Consider the following 21,188-nt stretch of genomic DNA (forward strand, 5'->3'; position numbering starts at 1 on the left):
AACAGCACCAAATCTTCTCATTATTTTCGCCTCTTGATATAATTGTCCTGGTCTGAATAGATTTTTTTCCCACCTTTTTCCATTATAATTTTCAAAAGTTTGTATTTGTTGAATATTTAATTCTTCTGCCAATGTATTTGATTGTTCAATTTCTTCTGTTAAGTTCTGTCCCAATAAAATATTAGTTGTAGTCACAGTTTGAGTTTGTTTCTTTGAGATGCTTTCTAGTTCTTTTCCAAAAGCTCTTATTTCATAGCCAGCTGAAGAAAGGAACTGATCAAGTTTGGTAAGATATTTCCCACATAGCATAGATTTGTTTTTGAAACTCTTCCATAGTGAAGTTTCACATCTGGTGTTCAAGGTTAATCTTATCTTGTTTTCCTTAAATATTTTCTTGATTTTTTTAAAAAAGAGTCAGATTGCAATTTCAGGTTTAGCCACTGGGTGTCCCCCAAGTACTTTGAAAATTCTTTTCTTTTAGTCCGTTTCTTTTTTCAACTTTTTTTTAAAAAAAAAACACCCCTGGGCTTGCTCCAGCTTATTTGAAGGGAGGGTTGAATTGCCCCCTCCCTCTCCACAGGGGGGAAGGTACTTAACAGCTTATTTAGGTGAAAAGAAGAAGATTAAGGTATAAGAGAGGAATCTTACCCCCCCCACCCCCCCCCACCTTTGCTTTAATGTTGCCTGATGGTAAGTTTGACTTCGGCTGTCTGCAGCCTAGTAACTGGCCATATTACTATGGCCAGTCTTTGGTCCACCGGTACGAAGGGAATGCAGGCACTAACGGGGGTTGTGGCTCCCCCGCGTTAAATTGTGAAACACTTTGTTATTGCCACGTGTTGCATACTGATTGAAAAGTGGGATGTGAGTTTGAATTCTGAGGGAGCCAAAGGCTGAACTAGGTTTTTGGCAAGCTGTCAGAATATAATGTAGGATACTGGTTAAAATGTTGAACTAATTCTGAAAAAAACTCCATTTCAGTTTGGGAGAGTTTGGGGTTTTTTGCTTTTTTTCCTGATTATTTTGTTAAATTATCTTTTCTTATGGGAACAGATTCATTTTTCTCTGATCAGATTTCCCTAATAAATTGGAGTAGGCTATAAATACTTTCTATTTCACTGTTGTTGGAAAGTGTATGACTTGCCCTGGATATGGACAGGCTATGTTGAATATGGGTCCAAGAATCCTGGAAAGTTTCTTGAAACAATATTTTAAAAAGTAATGCCTGAATAAAACTTGAGTTGAAAAGGGATAGCTTCCATCATACAGAAGAAATACTTTTTAACAACTAATTCTTCTGTATTTACTCATGTAGCCTGTTTATGTGTTGCAAAAGGTAAAATATAAAGGCCAGGAACTCAGAATTGATATTTTGATAAGTAACTATGCAAAGAGATATAGATGAAAACAACCAATTATGAAATAAAATAAGAGGCTGAAGATATACTATATCCTCATCTTCCTCTGCTAGGATCTCTCTGAAAGCAGGGATCAAAGCAGCAACTGACATTGTGGCTTTCAAAACCTCTTTCTGTTAAAGAGGAGGCTTTCTTATGCTGGGTCCACCACACAGTTTTGCTTTGTTTTTTACAAGCTAGAAGATGTCCCAATTATCTAGTTTCCCTTACTGAAAAATACAATGTTGGTATTAGTACCTACAAAGTGTTTTTTTTTGGGGGGGGGGTCAGTTGTGGTCATAAGTTGAGGACTATCTGTAGTGGAATGCTTTTGTTCTAAATAGGATTTTCTTCCTTTTCCTAAAATTAAGAAAATAAATTGGACCAAAAAAGGAGCTAGAAGCAAGTTTATGTACAATTATATTTAATTTTGATGCAGATTTTCATTTAATGTATGGTGTTCATACTAGTATTCATTTCTTGTATCTGGTGACTTCTTCCTCACCTGTACTCCAGCGATGTCTCATTCAGTAGTAGTGGAACTGGGGAAAAAATATTTGGGCAAAGAGAGATTCCATTTCTTACTCCATTATTTTATGTCTGTTTTCAGAAACTGAAATCCCAGGATAATTATTGGGGGGGATTTGGGGGGAAGGAGGCTCTAATCCTGATTTCAAAAATTTCCTTGTGAGTTGATTTTCATCTCTTACCTGTATAAAACACTCTTGTTACCTGCCACTTTTCTGCTTCTTTTGGAGAGTGAATGAAATCTCAGTTGATGAGGAAGAGATAACTCTGAGTAATCTCCAAGGAGGAGAAAGGAGGAGGAAATATTCAGTGCTATCTGGAAAGGCTTCTTTAATGTTGTTCCCACTGCATCATCCACAAGCATAATTGCCTGGTTTGGGTGGAGCATCCAGGCATGGGAGCTTTTCAAGGAGACAGAGACATGAACACTGCTGCAGCTCACAGGATGACCTGGGTGGGGTGGAGGCTGTAAAAAGCAATTGGCTGTGTGCTTTGCATCTTAGGTGACGAATGCAAGGAGCAACACTTTTTCCTGCATCCTCAGCAGGGACCAGAGGCAAGGGATTGGTTCTTTCTGCAACCTAGGTAACCAGCACAGGGCAGGGCCTGGCTCCCTCTGCATCCTCCCTGACCTGGGGGAGGGGACTGCCTCTGGCTGCAGCCTAGGTAGAGTGAGTGAGAGAGAGAGAGTGGTGTCTGTCTCACTGCAGGCATAGCAGAACACATGGGGTGGGGAGATTCTTTCTCTGCAGCTTGGGCATTGATCAAGGGGTGGGGATTTGACAGAACTCCTCTCTCTAAATGACAAGCAGAGGAGAGTTGAGGATTGGATCTCATGCTGGAGGGAGGGGAGGGGAGGGAGGAGGACTGGCTAGAGCACAACACCTGTGGGTCACATGCTAAAAAGGAGGTGGGGGGCTTCCAAACAACTTTGAGGCAGCCAGCAAACCTGCCAAAAAGCAACTGCTGGCACTCAGCTCAGATCACCCAGCTCTGCATGGAATCTGTGCTCTACATAGACCATGATCTGGGAGGACAGCTGTGAGAGCGGCAGCTGGGGACATGAGAAAGGTATCCTTTCTTTTTCACTCTTTTCTCACCCCTCATGCCTGTCTGCTGCTTGCTTTTATGGTAGATTCAGGGCAGATCTCTCCATCAGATACGATGTACTGGAAGGATTTGTAGTAGGAAAGGATGTGCCATAAGTTTGACCAAGGGATAGATTGGGAGAGAAGGTGGAAATGGAGCATATGTAACTTGGCTGTTCTGATCAATAATACAAAAGAAATCATACATATTGGAAGAACAGGGTATAATGATGGCTTGAGTCCTTAATTTATGTGGATCTTTCAGTGGTGCTTTAGTTTTGGAAAGAAAATTATGTTGATGTATGTATGTATACAAATGTATTTTGTGCCAGTGATTTTCACAGAAGGTGGAGGGAGATGTACAGAATTCAGAAATAGGATAATACTTGTAAGAGGAAGCAGGCAGTTAAGAGAAATATTTATTTATTTATTTATTTTATTTTAATTCCATTTATATGATGGCAGTGTCTGAAAATAAGGATGATCCATGTGGATGTTCTGGCCTGCTTTACTATGGAAGTTGGGATGAGCAAAGGGTGTACGTAATGAGACCATTGTCACGTCTTTCCACCCATACCACCCTATCACTTCCAAACACTCAGTCTGGAAATAACTAGAAAAGGCATACATTTGGATTAGAATCTTCAGTTTGAAGAAGTAGTTGGTGAGAGGGCTAAAGGAGAGGGCAAGGTTGTTTTGAACAAAACATCTATTTGTATTGAATGTTCCATGGAATTTCTGAAAGCTTGTACTTTGCAGTTAGGGAGGGGCTGATTTAAATTAATTTGAATAAATGCCAGGTAGGGAGAGGAGGAGGAAAATGTGATCCAAGTGCATGTTTGTGATCAGTTAGGCCCTGGAAAAACAATTGAGTCTTTCAAAGCTAAAGATGCTGAAAGTCTAGGGCAGACTGAGGTTGGAAAGAGGAGCAAGCAGTTGCAGAATGGGCTGTTTTGCAGTTTAGTTCTGAAATATGGGACCAGTGATTTGAGTGGACACTAGAATTCTTAAGCTAGAGATATTGGAGACAGGCTTATTCTGAATTATTGTTCCTTGGACAGATGGAACAAACAGTGCTCTGACACTGGGTGAGCAAATCAGAAAGATTGCAGCACTGCTATATTTTGTATTCCCTGATATTCTGAAATAAAGGGTGCTTTAGTCTGTTATGTTCCTGTCTGAAGGAAGGAGAAATAACTTAAAATGAGTACACCTGGCATTCCTAATTCAAGACTACTTTGTTACCTATACATCATATAGGTGTAATGATACTTTGGAGTAGAAGTATTTTGTTTCCATTGGAAATGGAAACGTAGAAGGGTGGAGCCCCAACTGCTGACCCTTCAGTGTCATTCAGCCAGAAGATTTTTTTGTAATATCAAACAGCACCCCACAGAATGTGAAAGCATATCTGGGCCTGAATGACAGGAACATCCTGATGCAATATGTGTGAATTAATATAGTGTTGGATAATGTTTGTCCTGCAGAGGAAGTATTTGTAGGATATTGGAAGGCATTGGAGGGAAGAGAAATGTTTAAAGTGTGGATGCTTTGCAAAGTCTTGTTTAAAGTCTGTTGTATAGAAGGCTCTGTCACTGCTTTTTATTTAAACACTGCTTTTTATTTAAACACGCAGATTTCTTTTAGAGTGCATTCAGCAGAGTGATTGTTTTCAGTTTGAAATACTGCTGTCTGGAGCTGAGGGAGCTGGCAAGGCATAGCAGGCATGGCAAGCTGAGTTCTCAGGTTACATCAGGTGGCTGAAAATGCAGAGAAACTCCACCCCTTTATGCAAATGAAATGGCACCACAGGCTGATGCAAGCCCACTATGGAGCAGCAAATCTGGAATGACAATTGGCCCTCCCTTTCTCACCCAGTCTGAGCAGTTAAAACTGCAGACTCCCTTCTGCCTAGACAGAGAGAACATTGCTGCATAGCATGGGCAGTGAGGAGGAGACAACTCAGTTGCTGTCCATGGAGTCCCTGGTTTGGGCCCTGGAGCAGCCCCTTTGCAGAGCCACTCTTGGCAAGCTCCCTGTGCATGATGGCTGTAGGTGGGGTGAAGGTGTCTGGAGCACCCAGGCAGCAGAGATGGCTGAGAAATGGATCAGGGGACAAGGGGCCACACCCCATTCAGAATGAAGGGCAGCACTTAGAGGTGAGTGAGGTCAAATGGTGGTGTGTGGCCTACGTCCCAGAATGGATGAAGTTATGGTGGTGTTTTGGGGAAAGAAGCTGGAGGTATTTTTGCTGGATGTTTTGTACGAGAGGTCATCCTGAGAAAGTCCTTTTGAGGAAGAGAGATAGTTATGGTTCTTTCTCCGTTTTTTCTTTTAGGATATTGATTTAATTGATATCCTGTGGAGACAGGATATTGACCTTGGTGCTGTGCATGAGATTTTTGACTACAGCCACCCTGAGAAGAAAAACAATGTGGATAAAGAACCAAATAACGGGGAGGAATGTGGGGATGGATGGAGAAACAGAGGGGACAGTATCACTGACAGAACTGTGGTAGTGGATGGCGAGACAGGAGAGAGCATCCCTGCACAGGTAAAAACACGCCTGGTGGGGAAAATTCTTTCCTACCATTCTGAGATTTTTCTTCATAACTGCCCAGTAGAGGAGATTGGAACCTGTAGTTCAGACCCTTTTCTGAGAAGTAGACTGTCTCCCACATTTTTCTTTTGGCTACTATTTTTGTTTTCTTGATATGTAGAATTATATGTTTTTATGTGCTTATGTATTAAGAAACTCAACTTTTGGAATAGGCTAGGAAGATAATAGAAAGATGGCACCTCATTACTTGGGCCTCAGTGGCTTTGAGAATACAGGCTACGTGGGGTTTGCTGCCCAGGTTCTTGTGATCTGTATAGCTGGTCTGCTGACTGTAAAGCTCAGTCTGTCCAATATCTTCCAGCTAGAATCCACATGCAGGGCAGGGAGCAGTCCTCAAGAGGGCAGAATAGGCTCTGGGCCATTGATACTGTGGGAAGTCAGACACACACACACACACACACACACACACACACACACACACACCAGAAAGAAATATTTTTGGGAATATTAAAAGGCAGAATATTATATTTCCCCAAAGGATCTTAAAGGCAGAAACTCCCCCTCCCCAAGTCTCTCTCCCCCAAACAGAAACCAGGTCTGCAGAAATGCAGAAGTGATAATCTTGTCAGAAAGATTGGAGCCAGGAAGCTGGGATTAGAAAGATAAAGATCCCTAGAATCAACAATCCCTCACACTAAAAAACCCCCAACACTCATCAGCCACAGCCCCAGGAAAGCAGGATATGACCTTTGGGACATAATAGAATTAACCCACCACCATCAGAATACCAGAAAGGCACACTCAGACTCAGGTCAAAGTTCATGCCACAGGAACAACTTTAAACAAAAGCCCAAGAAGGTATAAAAACCCACCACTCCCTAGTACATGTGGTCAGTTTTCCCAGAGCCATCTTTCTGTCTGACTGTCTCCTTTTTTATTATTCCCGGCTTGGACTGGACCCTGGTGAAGATTTTTCTCTCAACAATACTTAAGGGCCCAGCAGCACTGTTCTTTGGGAAGCAGGCACTCAGAACAGTTTTCCATTGCACTGTATGTAGGCTGCATCCAGTATTACACTAAGAAGTAAATGGAAGTTATAACTTAATTGTAGCACTTAAGTTTTTCTACAATTTGTTTTGCTGCTTTTTTTCTGGGATAGGTTATGAGAGATATGAGGTCATAGTGAATGAACTACAAGTACTTGAGCATAAAGTACAAACTGTACAAGGCACTTGAAATTCTTCCCATTATATAAACTAAATAATTACTATCTCTTGCAAATGATTAATTTTCAAATGTTCCTTTTGATCAAATATATCTGATTTTGAGCACATGATACTATTTTAGGCTCGGTTGGAACACCTTAAGCTTTGCACATGGTCCCACATGGGTTTTTTTTCTGTCATCCAGAGCACCTTTTGACTATAATTGCAGATAGTCGCTCTGTGGATGAGATGGGTGGTCTCCAAATTTGATAAATAAATGACAAAAAATGATTGTATAGTTCACTAACATTTTAAGACAGAAGACCTAATAAGTGTAAACTGTAAAAGAGACATAACAAAGTTAAACCACATTTATCACCACTCCCACAATTCCCCCAAAACAAAAGCTGCAGAAAGTCCTTTTTTTGGTATTCATTTGGTATCATCACTCTACCTATTGCAGCACGATACCAAAAAACATGTTAAAGGGCAGATCCTAGCTACCAAAACATGGGCCACCCTATTCCTGTTTTAGGATATGTGTGTTATATTAAGATGGGTCATATAGCAATCTTCTTCTGAGATCAGAAAAAAAGAACAAGTAGGGCACAGGAAAAAGAACATAAGTACTGAATATTAGAAAACCACAGGAATATATTATCTTCATGGTCTGGCCCTGTGGCAGTAAAACAACCATTATTTTTCTGTCTAGGTACCTGGGGTTGAGGATCAGACAGCCTTGTCTTTGGAGGAGTGCCTTAGACTGCTAGAGGCTACATTTCCCTTTGGGGAAAATTCAGAGGTATATGTTTTCACACTTTGGAAATAGAGATGATCAGTTTAGTTCCCTACTGCACTGCTATGCCTTCCAGATATATTAACTGCAACTCCAGTAATTGGAATTGTGGTAGCTGGAGTCCGACACATCTGGAGGGCATCAGTTTAGAGCAAGCAAGCTTAGTGTTCACTCTGTTTGCCAGTTCCACAGACAATTTCAGTCTAGCAATAGCCAGTTTGGTCTAGTGGTTAAGGCACCAGGCTAGAAAGCAGGAAACTGTGAGTTCAAGTCCCGCTGTAGCCATGAAGGCCAGCTGGGTGACTTTGGGCCTTTTATTCCAACCCATCCACAAGATTTCTGTGAAGGAATATAACGTACAGTATTTTGTTATCTATTCATGTATTTATAATGTGTGAAATACATTTAAGTAAATAATAAACCTTGAGAACTTGTTAAAGATTGTATGATAAAGTGGGCTCAGAATATTCAAGAAGTTATCACAATGGACACTTGGGAAAAGATCTGGGTGAGGAACGTAAAATTTACACAAGCTCAAAACTTAAGAGAGAAGTTTTACAAAATGTTTTATAGGTGGCATTTAGATCCTAAAAAGCTTGCAAGTATGTATCCGAACTACCAACCTAAATGTTGGAGATGTGGTGGCGAAGACGCAACGTATTTTCATATATGGTGGACCTGTAAAAAGGTTAAAGCTTTTTGGATTAAAATCTGGTGGAATATGCAGAAGATATTTAAGCAAAGGATAAAGTTTTGTCCGCAATTGTTCTTATTGGGCATAATTACAGATACTACTGTTGTGGACACCAAGTTGATGCTGAACTTAATTACGGCAGCAAGACTTTTAGTAGGTCAATATTGGAAGAAGGAAGAACTGCCGACTATAGAAGAATGGACTCTAAAAGTTTCTGACCTGGCGGAAATGGCAAAGATTTCGGCTTATTTGAAAGACCATTCGCAACAACGTTATATTATGGAGTGGAAAAAGTGGATTGATTATATCCAGAACAAATATGGGACCAAAAAGTTTCATTTAGCATTTGTATAAGTTTTTTTTATGTGATATTAGTATTGCTTGTAGTCATTTCATATGAGCTAGAGTGCGATAGACTTAATAGTTTATTGTTGTTAACATATGGTTGTTTATGATTGTTTTTATTTTTATACCATGTATTTAGCTCTGGGAAGTCGGGGAGGGGGGAGGGGGGAAGGGGGGAGGGTTAGGGAGGGTTAGGAAGGGTTGGGTGGAGGGAGGGGGGGAGGGATTGTTAAAGATAAAATGTATTGTAAAACTTTTCAATAAAAAAAATAAAAAACCTTGAGAAAGAGGATGGACTGCCACAGCATGTGGCAAAAGCTTAAGAACCTCTAAAGTTCATACATTGAAAGGAAAGAAAATGATTTCTTAGTGTTTTCATGCCACCTAGACACCGTTAATTCACCCTGATATGTTTTGTTTTAGTTTCCAGCTGCAGATGTTCCCAGCCTAACTGACTCTCAGCCAAATGAGAGTGGCCCTTCTGTCATTTCAGATGGGCTCCTCTCTCCCCTTCTGACAGAGGCAGAGTTGCCCTTTGATCTGGAGCAGCAGTGGCAGGACCTCATGTCTATCATGGAAACACAGGTGAGGAAAGACAGATTTCTCCAGATGTTGCTTTTTCCAGGACCAATACTATAGGACAATATCCTATGTCTGCTGGATTTAGCATTCCTCTTTGTCCTGCTTTCATTAGTTTCATACAACCCATAGTTATAGTCCTAGAAGTCTCTTCAGTGGAAGAAAGATGGGTATTCCCATACACGTAATTCCAGCTTTCACTTTGCCTCAGAAACTTCAATCATTGATATTGCATGTTGTTTTGCAAGGCTTCAGTCAAATGTAAAACAGGACATTTTATTTTCTTTGAAGTATCTAACAGAATAACAGAGTTGGAAGGGACCTTGGGGGTCTTCTAGTCCAACACCCTGCTCAAGCAGGAGACCCTATACAATTTCAGACAAGTGACTGTCTAGTCTGTTCTTAAAAACCTCCAGTGATGGAGCACCCACGATTTCTGAAGGCAAGTTGTTCTACTGATTAATTGTTCTAACTGTCAGGAAATTTCTCCTTAGTTCTAGGTTGCTTCTCTCCTTGATTAGTTTCCATCCATTGCTTCTTGTCCTGCCTTCAGGGGCTTTGGAAAATAAGTTGACCCCTTTGTGACAGTATCTGTAATGTAGAGCAGTCTCTTTACTCCTGCTAGGACTTTTTTTGTAGCATTTGGTAGGAGTATAGAATGCAACAAGGGACAAATGCAAAATTCTGTAGAGTTAGAATTTCCCTAAAACCATCTTGTTGAACATACTCCTCAAAATCAGAAAAATGTGTGGCACCATCAATTATCAGCAAGATAGTAAATCAGGGAACACCTAAGCCACTTGCTAGAGGGGAAATCCAAACAATCCGCAGGATTCTAATAATCCAGTGCAACCTGGGGACAATTTTTTTCATATGCACAACCATGCAACATGTCTGTACCCCTCCCTGTCATAGAGTTTCCCTTATATAACGTAATTATCCACCTCCTGCTTTTTTATTTTGCCAAAAGCTTTGTGGCTGGAGGAGAGAATTGGGTAGGATACTGCATTTTTATGTAGAAAATAGCCTCGAGGGAAAACAATAGCTAGGTCATCCTAGATGCTTTCCTGATGGTTCAAGGACAGGAAGTAATAAGATTGTTATCTAAGAACAAGGTATTTAATTTCTGATTTGTTTACAGTGAACCCCATATCTGAATTTTTTGTCCATTTGTGTGGATGAGACGACCATACATGTTAATGTGTATGTTTCCAGGCCAATGTGCCCAGAATACAAGATACTAGGTTCGGGATGGCCAGTATACTCCCCCTACTACCTTCTATGCCCCCTATCTATTCTGGAGGATTGGAGGGTCCACTGAATCAGATTTTGTGTGTGAGTTAAGTCTTGTAAGCAGAAGGGGTAATTTGATCCTCCAGTAGTATCCATTCTGCTAGTGGAAGTATAATTCATTTTTACTCTTTTCCTTGGACTCTTTATTTTTTAAGTTGTTGGTTGAATTGGGCAATACTGAGAACTGCAGAATCTAAAAAGGGTCTTTCCTTTGCAGAGCATGGAGGTAAACAGCACAACTGTAGAAACTCTATACAACAGCTCAAGTGAAAATCTTCTGACAGCCAACTACAGCCTTGCTCCATCCACCCCTATTAACCATAATGTCAGCCTGCATCAGGCATCACTGGTTGGCTGCACACAAGACTTCCCTTCCCTATTCAGCTCTGAAATTGAAAGTCCCTCAGTGGCTGGTGGCTCAGCTTTGTTGCAACTGTTTCCTGATAACTCCACTGACTTCAACACCATATTTGGCTCTACCAACCTAAGTGGAATCTTTTTTCCTCCCCAGTTAAACTGCACTGTAAATGAAACATCTGGGTCTGAACTCCCAGATCCTCTTGGAGGGCTCCTGGATGAAGCCATGCTAGATGAGATTAGTTTAATGGATTTGGCTATTGAAGAAGGCTTCAACCCAGTGCAGGCATCCTGCTTGGAAGAGGAATTTGATTCAGACTCAGGGCTCTCCCTGGATTCAAGTCACAGTCCTGCTTCTCTCAGCAGCTCAGAAGCATTATCATCCTCTTCATCCTCTTCCTCCTTTTCTGAGGAAGGACCTTTAGGCTACAATTCTGATACTGAAAATGTGGACTTTGAAGATGCAGAAGGAGCTGCTGGGTATCAGCCAGAATATAGCAAGTTCTGTCGGATGAGCTACCAGAATCCTCCTCAATTGCAGTACCTGCCTTATCTTGAGCATGTGGGTCACAATCACACATACAACATGGCCTCCAGGACCTTAGACACTGATGAGCCCCAGCCAGCTAGTGTGGGAAAGAAGAGTTCCAAAGAGAAGAAAGCAGATTTTATAGATAAGCAGATGAGCAGAGATGAACATAGAGCCCGAGCCATGAAGATTCCTTTTCCCAATGAAAAGATCATCAATTTGCCAGTAGAGGAATTCAATGAACTCCTGTCCAAGTATCAGTTGAGTGAAGCACAGCTGAGCCTAATCCGTGACATTCGCAGAAGGGGTAAGAATAAGATGGCAGCCCAGAATTGTCGTAAGAGAAAACTGGACACTATACTCAATCTGGAGCGGGATGTAGATGATTTGCAGAGAGACAAATCAAAGCTGCTCAGGGAGAAGGTGGAATTTCTCAGGTCCATCCACCAGATGAAGCAAAAAATGCAGACCCTCTACCAGGAGGTATTTGGCCATCTGCGTGATGAGAATGGCCAGCCCTATTCCCCTAATCAGTATATTCTACAGCATGCCAGTGATGGCAGCGTTATTTTAATATCACGTTCCTTGGCTAACCAGCAGGGGTGGTGTCAAGAGAGGAAACAGAAAGACAGGAGGAAGTGACAGATGTTGAATATCATTTGGAAAGCATAAAACTTGCTGAATCTGCAACTTCGAGAAGGGCTGAGCCCAACAGAATTTGGAGGAACTTTCATGCCTTCTTATCTAATATATCTTCTCAAATCATGTTTGCTTCCAGGCAGTGTATAGGAGCATACTGCTGGGCAGGGGGCCTACAAGTCTTGAGAGGAGGAATAGCAAAGCATGTTGGGAAAGACCTGTGCTTCCAGACATCTCAAACCAATTGAACATATGAGAGTGTGAATGAGCTGGCATAATGTGTGTGGGGGGAGGGGGCAAAGCTGAGCAAAGGGTAGAAAATTTGAATTGTTGAAACTGCCTTTTTTGTAAAGGAAAAAAAGATAGATTGAGGAGACCTAAGTGTTTTTTTCTTTGACTTTCCAAGTCTTGGGTATTTCAGATAGCTGGTTGGATTTTTTTAACTAGTTTGACACAGCTCAAAACCATGCCTAATCTGAATACTTAGCCAGAATCTCTTTGTAGATCTGTATGTACGTAACTACAGAGGGAGCACAGAAAATTGATTGTACTTAGGAGAGAAGAGAAACATTTTCCCCTCAAGCTAAAAGCAAGTGTTTTCCATTCAAGGAATTTATATGTACTGCCAATTTGAAGGTCAGCATTTATCATAAACATTTGGCAGGGTAGGAGTGGAAAGGGTTAATAGAATTACTATCCTAATGTATCTTAATCATTCCCTCATCAATTGAAAACTGTTAAATATGTCCCTTGTGCACAGTGAGGAGCCTGCATTAATTCTGGGCCATTATCAAGATGCATTACAAGTGATGGCACATGGTAAAATTGCATAATACAAAGTTGTAGTCATGAATTTAGTATCCCATTGATTGGCTTAGAGCAGGGCTGTCAAACTGCCAGCCCGTGGGCCGGATGCATCAGAGTGAAACCGTGCCCACCCCATTGCCGGCAATGGCAAGAAAGTTGTGATACGTCATGACATGTCACATGATGTTGTGAGTTTGACACACCTGGCTTAGAGAGACTGCTTTGGGTGATGGGGAGTATAGGGCCAAAGGAGTAGATCTAGAGTCCACAAGGCTCACCATTTGGTCTACAGCACAGCTGTTTTCACTTCTGTTAAGTGGGCATGCTTGTGTTGAGAGCCATCTACAGCAAGTCTCTTTGAATGGGCAGTTTGATTTTAATTTATTATGGTTTGTGTTATTGTGTTATTTCCCTTCCCCTATAGGGCTATAGAATGAACTTGAGTGTGTATATAGGAAAGAAGGGTAGTACTTCCTCTGAAAATCATAGCTACTGAAGGTTCTTTTTGCCATAAAGACTCAATGTGTTAACTGATTGCACAGCTGGCTTCCCTTCTGTCCTTGGGTGTCATTCCAACTTCCCTCTTCCCCCCATTGAAAGAAAATAAGGAGAAGGGTGAGGGTAGTGCCTTGAACACAACTAGCCTCAAACTCTGAGGCCACCCCTGAAGCTGTTAACTTGCAGTATAGCACACCTGGGAGTCTTACTGACGACCAGCAACTGTAGAGCTAAAATGGCTTTGGTTTTTTTCCCAGCCACTCAGTCCTGTGTGATGATGTGTGAGGACATAACACTGAAATGGGCATCCTCTGGAGGATTGTAGAGATATTGTGCATTGTTTAATTGGTATAAAGCAATGTTTGCAAACATGAGTTATTTTTTTGCCTTGACTTTTTTCCAGGAAAAATACATGAGTGGATAAGAAGTAAATTTATGTAGTCTTCCATTTCTCCTGCTTTTGGAATGAATAAGCACAAAATGTGTTGGAGCTGTGACTAGTTGTTGGATGTGTAGGATGGAGCTCTGTTGTGTGCATATGTTAATTTATTTCTGAGGTTTTATTTTGAATGGTTTCTATGATCTATTGAGAAAGTGAGGAAAGAATGCAAGCACAGGACAAAAATAAAATGGCTTATTCACTATTTGAAAATTGGTTTTGTCTTCTTTACCCAGGACTAAAGCCACTATACTATATGTTTATAGCATTGCTCTGATTACTCTTCTGTAGGCTGATGGAACTCTGCTGCCTTAAAAGACAGTCACAATGAATACACAGATGGCTATTAGCTGTGACAATAGTATATAATACCTCCATGTAGTTATTAAAACTCCTTTTGTGAAGCTACTGTTGTATACTTTAAGGCCATGAATGAGGAAGAAGCATATATACATACTCAGATCTCCTTATATAGACTAGTTTGAGATATTTTCCTTTAGCAAATTGTGTAAAGCAATGTGTGATGCTTTCTTGTACAAAGAGATTACTACACAGTCATACAAGAAAAGTAGAAAGAAGCAACATATTGAAACACTTCTTGTGAGGATTATATAAAGGGATATGCAGCAAAGGGGCCTCATAAGCTTGAGTTTAAGCATTAGGCAGACAAGCAACGTTATGGAGTAGACTGCATTGTCATAAGTTAGCATTAAGGAAACAATTTGTGTAGTATGTGGTACAATACTTATATTGTACTTAGCTCCCACAAAAGGGCTGTTGAAATTAGCTAATCAGTGGTAGATGGAATGGTAGTTTTGGTAATAAAAAATCATACTGACACAATTAGTATCTACTCACAGTTAAATAATTGCCTTAGCCTTAATTACTGTACAAGTGCAGCTCAGGCTTTCAACCAGCCTGGTACAGCGTAGCACTGCTCCTGATTATGATGTGGAGTCTACAAGAAAACTACCAACTTGAAAACATCTTCTATAGTGCTAGTGAGCCACAATAATATGTATTGGGGAAAGGGAGGGGCTTTTTCAGTAGGGCATTCATGACGCTCCTTTGGAATGTTTCATCTAGTGAATTTACTGCTGTGTAAATTCTGTTTGCAAAATTGAGTTTAAAGTGAAAATTTGGTACTCTGAAAAATCTGAGCTAGCCAAGAACTGAAAGATGTTCCATCTAGGATAGTTAAAAAGGATTATCACAAAATGTTCAGTCCTGCCCATGGTACAAGTGTGAGAAACAACCCAGTTTCAGAATTCCTTTGTTTAAAGTAAAAATTATTGTAAAACTAGCCCACAGATGATAAAAGATCTCCATTCCTGGCTCCTAACTTGGTTTTGCACTTATAAAAAGGTAAGCTAATGTTGATCCTGCAATACTGCATTGAAGGATATTACAGTGAGGCAAGAAAGTATTTGATCCCCTGCTGTTTTTGTATGTTTGCCCACTGACAAAGAAATAATCAGTCTATAATTTTAATGGTTTATTTTAACAGTGAGAGACAGAATAACAAAAAATCCAGAAAAATGCATTTCAAAAAAATTATAAATTGATTTGCATTTTAATGAGTGAAATAAGTATTTGATCCCCTATCAATCAGCAAGATTTCTGGATCCCAGGTGTCTTTTATACGGGTAATGAGCTGAGATTAGGAGCAGTCTCTTAAAGGGAGTGCTACTAATAGCTTGTTACCTGTATAAGACACCTGTCCACAGAAGCAATCAATCAGATTCCAAACTCTCCACCATGGCCAAGACCAAAGAGGGGACAGGACAACTTCACCTCATCAAAGGGACAATGGGCAGGGCCATGTACCGTCAAATCTTGGGTGAGAACCTCCTTCCCTCAGCCAGGGCATTGAAAATGGGTCATGGATGGATATTTCAGCATGACAATGACCCAAAACACTCGGCCAAGGCAACAAAAGAGTGGCTCAAGAAGAAGCACATTAAGGTCCTGGAGTGGCCTAGCCAGTCTCCAGACCTTAATCCCATAGAAAATCTGTGGAGGGAGCTGAAGGTTGGAGCTGCCAAACGTCAGCCTCGAAACCTTAATGACTTGGAGAGGATCTGCAAAGAGGAGTGGGACAAAAGCCCTCCTGAGATGTGTGCAAACCTGGTAGCCAACTACAAGAAACGTCTGACCTCTGTGATTGCCAACAAGGGTTTTGCCACCAAGTACTAAGTCATGTTTTGCAAAGGGGTTAAATACTTATTTCACTCATTAAAATGCCAATCAATTTATAACTTTTTTGAAATGCGTTTTTCTGGAGTTTTTTGTTGTTATTCTGTCTCTCACTGTTAAAATAAATCTTCCATTAAAATTATAGACTGATCATTTCCTTGTCAGTGGGCAAACATACAAAATCAGCAGGGCATCAAATACTTTTTTCCCTCACTGTACTTCTCCAATTTTTAACACTACCCTGTATTTTTCAGGAGGCAACTGGACTTTTTCTTTGAAGATGTTTTGCTTCTCATGGAAGATGCTTCTTCAGCTCTGACTGGATGGTGGAGAATGGAAGTATTTATATAATTTTTTTTCTATTTAATTTAATTTGTATACTGCCCTTCTCCCAAAGGACTCAGGGCGGTGAACAGGGCAATAAATATCAAAATACCGAAATACAAAAATTAAGAACAGATTAAACCATAGTGCCCAAATACAATAAATAAATTACATTAAAACAATAATTAAAACCCAAACCCATCAGACCAGGCCGGCTTGTTCAAACAAATAGGTTTTTAGATCACGTCGGAAGGAGCGAAGGTCGGGAGCCATCCGGAGCTCAACCGGTAAACGGTTCCACAGGTCAGGCACACCCACAGAGAACGCCCTCCCCCTGGGAGCCACCAGTCGACATTCTCTAACCGGTGGCACCCTGAGGAGGCCCTTTGTGGGAGCGCACTGGGCGGAGGGAAGTTGATGCCGGCCGCAGGTGCTCCCTAAGGTATTCTGGACCCATGCCATGTAGGGCTTTGTAGGTCATTACCAGCACCTTGAATCTCACCCGGAAGGCAACTGGAAGCCAATGCAGCTCACGGAGCAGAGGTGTAACATGGGAGTATCGGGAGACCCCCAACACAACTCTCGCGGCTGCATTCTGCACCAGTTGGAGCCTCCGAGTGGTCCTCAAGGGCAGCCCCATGTAGAGAGCGTTGCAGTAGTCTAACCGAGAGGTCACGAGCGCATGAGTGACTGTACGCAAGGCATCCCGGTCTAGATAGGGCCGCAACTGGCGCACCAGGCAAACCTGGGCGAAGGCCCCCCTAGTCACAGTTACTATTTTAATTTAATTTAATTTATTAATATTTCTATACCGCCCTTCTCCTGAAGTTCTCAGGGCGGTGTACAGGGCAAGAATAAAACACAGAATTACAAAAGTTAAAAAGTAATTAAATACATGCCCAATTAAAAAATACAGTTAATACATAATAAAAACCCCAATAAAAATAATAAAAAACCCCACCAATCCCCCCTCAGGCCAGGCTTGCTTGCTCGAACAAGTATGTTTTTAGATCGCGGCGAAAGGAGCGAAGATCGGGCGCCGTCCGGAGCTCAACCGGTAACTGGTTCCATAGCTCCGGGGCGCCCACAGAGAAGGATCTCCCCCTGGGGGCCACCAGTCGACATTCTCTGACCGGTGGCACCCTGAGGAGGCCCTCTCTGTGGGAACGCACAGGGCGAAGGGAAGTAGACGCCGGCAGCAGGTGTTCCCTAAGGTACTCCGGACCCCTGCCATGTAGGGCTTTAAACACCATTACTAGTACCTTGAATCTCACCCGGAAGACAACTGGTAACCAATGCAGCTCACGGAGCAGAGGTGTGACGTGGGAGTATCGGGAGACTCCCAACACAACTCTCGCGGCTGCATTCTGTACCAGTTGGAGCCTCCGGGTGGTCCTCAAGGGAAGCCCCAGGTAGAGAGCGTTGCAGTAGTCTAGACAAGAGGTCACGAGCGTGTGAGTGACCGTGCATAAATCATCCCGGCTTAGATAGGGCCACAACTGGCGCACCAGGCGAAAGCCCCCCTAGTCACAGCCACCATGTGATCTTCCAAGGTGAGCCGTGAATCTAGGAGGACTCCCAAGTTGCGAGCCCTATCTACGGGGGGTAATAATTCACCCCCCATAGAAAGAGATGGAATATCCAAATAGACCCGGGATGAAGATATGCAAAGCCACTCAGTCTTGTCGGGGTTGAGTTGAAGTCTGTTCCTCCCCATCCAGACCCGAACCGCCTCCAGGCAATGGGACATCACGTTGAGGGCATCACTGGGGTGGTTTGGGGTCGAAAGAAAAAGCTGGGTATCATCAGGATATCATCAGGAGAGGCGAGAGGACCGACCCCTGAGGAACTCCACAAACGAGAGACCTCGCGGTCGACCTCTGCCCTCCTGTCAACACCGACTGCGAACGTCCCTGGAGATAGGAGGAGAACCACTGTAAGACCGTGCCTCCCACTCCCAATCCCCTGAGACGCCGCAGCAGGATACCATGGTCGATGGTATCGAAAGCCGCTGAGAGGTCTAATAGGACTAGAACAGAGGAATGACCCCTGTCCCGAGCCCTCCAGAGATCATTCACCAGCGCGACCAATGCCGTCTCCGTGCTGTGCCCGGGCCTGAAACCCGATTGGTACGGGTCTAGATAGTCAGCTTCCTCCAGGACCAAAGGGAGTTGATGCGCCACCACTCTCTCAACAACCTTTGCAAGAAAGCGAAGGTTGGAGACCGGATGAAAGTTGTTTAATACAGCTGGGTCCAAGGCAGGCTTCTTGAGGAGAGGTCTCACCACCGCCTCCTTCAAGATGGCGGGGAAACTACCCTCACTCAAAGATGCAGATATCACCGCCTGGAGCCAGCCTCGTGTCCCCTCCCGAGCCGCATAAACCAGCCAGGAAGGGCACGGGTCCAATAAACACGTGGTGGAGCTCAGCTTCCCCATAATCCTGTCCACAGGATCGAACTCTTCCCAGACAACATCGACAAGACCACCCATGTCCTGATCGTCAGACTCTGCCCAGTCGGAGTCCAGACCGGTCCGAATCTGAGCGATTTTGTCCGACAGATGTTGGTTAAACTCCTCGGCACGACCCTGCAAGTGTTCCTCCCTCACCTCTTGATTAAGGAGGGAGCGAGTCACCGTAAACAGGGCGGCCGGGCAATTATCTGCGGACGCGATAAGGGTAGCGAAGTGATTAGACCTCGCCACCCCTATCGCAGCGAGATAAGACCTAATATAGGTTCTTAGTCGCAATCGGTCGGATTCGGATCGGCTGGATCTCCAACCGCTCTCTAGGCCCCGTCTCCGACGCTTCATCTCCCGGAGCTCCGCGGAGAACCATGGAGCTCGACGGGATCTGCACCGGGTCAGGGGCCGCAAGGGTACAACTCGGTCAAGAGCCTCCGTGGCTGCCCTTTCCCAGGCTTCCACTAAGGCATCTGCCGAGCTGTGAGTGGGGGAGGCAGGTAGGGACCCCAGCGCTGCCTGGAACCTCTCGGGATCCATTAAGCATCTGGGGCGGTACCATCTAACTGGTTCCACACACCCACGGTGGGGGGTAGCAAAACGGAAGACCAGCCGCAGGAGATGATGATCGGTCCATGACAGGGGCATAATAATTGGGGAGCCCACACCAAGATCATCTAACCACCGACCAGATAGAAAAACCAAATCAAGTGTGTGGCCCCCCACATGAGTCGGGCCCTGAATTACTTGCGTCAGGTCCATGGCCGTCATGGAAGCTATGAACTCCCGAGCTAACTCAGATGATCCTCCCAGGGATGGTAGATTGAAGTCACCCAAAACCATAATTTTGGGGAACTCAATCACCAGCCCCGAGAGGATATCGAGAAGCTCAGGCAGGGCTGCTGCTACGCGACTAGGCGAAAGGTACACCAGCAGCAAGCCCAACTGCGCCCTAGGGCCACATCTCAGGAGGAGGGACTCCTTATATAAATTTATATTAATCCTCATATAAATCCTTCCATTTCCCCACCATCCAGTCAGAGCTGAAGAAGTGTCTTGGATGAGAAGCAAAACATCTTCAAAGAAAAACAAAGTCCAGTTGCCTTCTGAAAAAGCACCTTTGGGACAACCATGACCTGGATAACTCAGAATCTCCATAGACATTTAGCTATGCACTTTGGGATGAACATCCTTCAAATGTTGCAGGAGTATGAATGTATTTCCAAAAAACATTGCAGACTACAGGAACCATTTGCGCTTCAGTTTGAGATGCAGACAACACAGACTCAACCCCAACAGCCTGCGTCTGTCTTCAACAGTGAAGGGACACAGGGCAGAAAACATCCTGCAGCCAAGAAGGCTCCACATACATTTGCACTACTCAGGTGACCCTGACAACACAGGTAAACCTCCAAATAGCCTCAGTGACTCAAAGAATGCTAATGATCAGCTGTCTGCAAGGAATATAAATCCATTCCCCACCATCCAGTCAGAGCTGAAGAAGCTTCTTGGATGAGAAGCGAAACATCTTCAAAGAAAAACAAAGTCCAGTTGCCTCCTGAAAAAGCACCTTTGGGACAACCATGACGTGGATGACTGAGAATCTCCATAGATTCTACCCTGTAGATTCCCAGATCCCAACTGCCAATTTGACTCCCTTTTAAAAGTAGAAAACCGGCTTCCGATTTTCGGCACGGCCAGACGCATGAGGGAATGCTTCACACGTCATCTGGATTTCTTCATTGGGGGACCTCTGTAAAGGGGTCGAAAGTTGCCCTGGAGGGGTGACGAATGAGAGAGAGGTCTCTCCAGTCGGCGGTAGAAGGGCGGCGGCCCTCCTGTCAGCTTGGAGCAACTCTCCGAACCAAGGAAGAAAGGATGGGCCACTCATGGCCCATCATTTCAGCCGTTTCCTGCCAAAGCCAAAATTACAACAAAGCACTTGAAAGCACTTGAAAACTGGGTGAGAATTGTTTTCTTCCTTTCCTAATTGTCTACTTTTTCCTGCCAAAAGCTCCTTGAATTTGCTTCCCACAGCGAGGAGAGAGGGAAGGGAGCTTTTTTTCCTCCACCCTCCTTAAGGGCGGCCTTTGATTACGCCGGGAGAAAAAAGAAAACCTTGAACAGATTAATAATATTTAATTCGACTTACTTCCTTTCTATTTTTGGTGACCCAAAACTCCTATCCTTACAGAAACTGGCTATTCTATTTGATTAAAAAAGGGAGAAGAGAGAGAAAAGAACTACTTAGTTACTTAAAAGTACTCAAAACTGATAAATTTACTCTGTCTGAAAAAGATTTTAAGTATGCTGGGGACATCTTGTGGCCTTTTTGGCAAATAAACCTGTTTATTTTGGAACTGCCCTTGACATTATCAGCTAAAGATAAAAACCTGAAACAGCTGGAGGTGAACTCAAGGCTTGTGGAGTTGAACATTTACTGACTTTTGTT

The 21,188-nt window shown here is 43.0% G+C and overlaps 1 protein-coding gene across 1 annotated transcript; it reads left to right on the top strand.

Annotated features, from left to right (window-relative positions):
- Positions 1-5,058: 5,058 nt before the first annotated feature.
- LOC310648226 (endoplasmic reticulum membrane sensor NFE2L1-like) lies at positions 5,059-13,943 on the top strand (the record flags this gene model as incomplete). The annotated part of the gene is made up of 5 exons (XM_083375971.1): positions 5,059-5,172; positions 5,352-5,567; positions 7,491-7,580; positions 9,037-9,198; positions 10,703-13,943. 5 exons carry the CDS (start codon positions 5,059-5,061, stop codon positions 12,011-12,013), a joined length of 1,893 nt encoding a protein of 630 aa, XP_083232097.1. The 3' UTR covers positions 12,014-13,943.
- Between the last annotated feature and the right edge of the window lie 7,245 nt (positions 13,944-21,188).

Source organism: Vipera ursinii, assembly GCF_947247035.1.
Source record: "Vipera ursinii genome assembly, chromosome: W".
NCBI classification, from domain to species: domain Eukaryota; kingdom Metazoa; phylum Chordata; class Lepidosauria; order Squamata; family Viperidae; genus Vipera; species Vipera ursinii.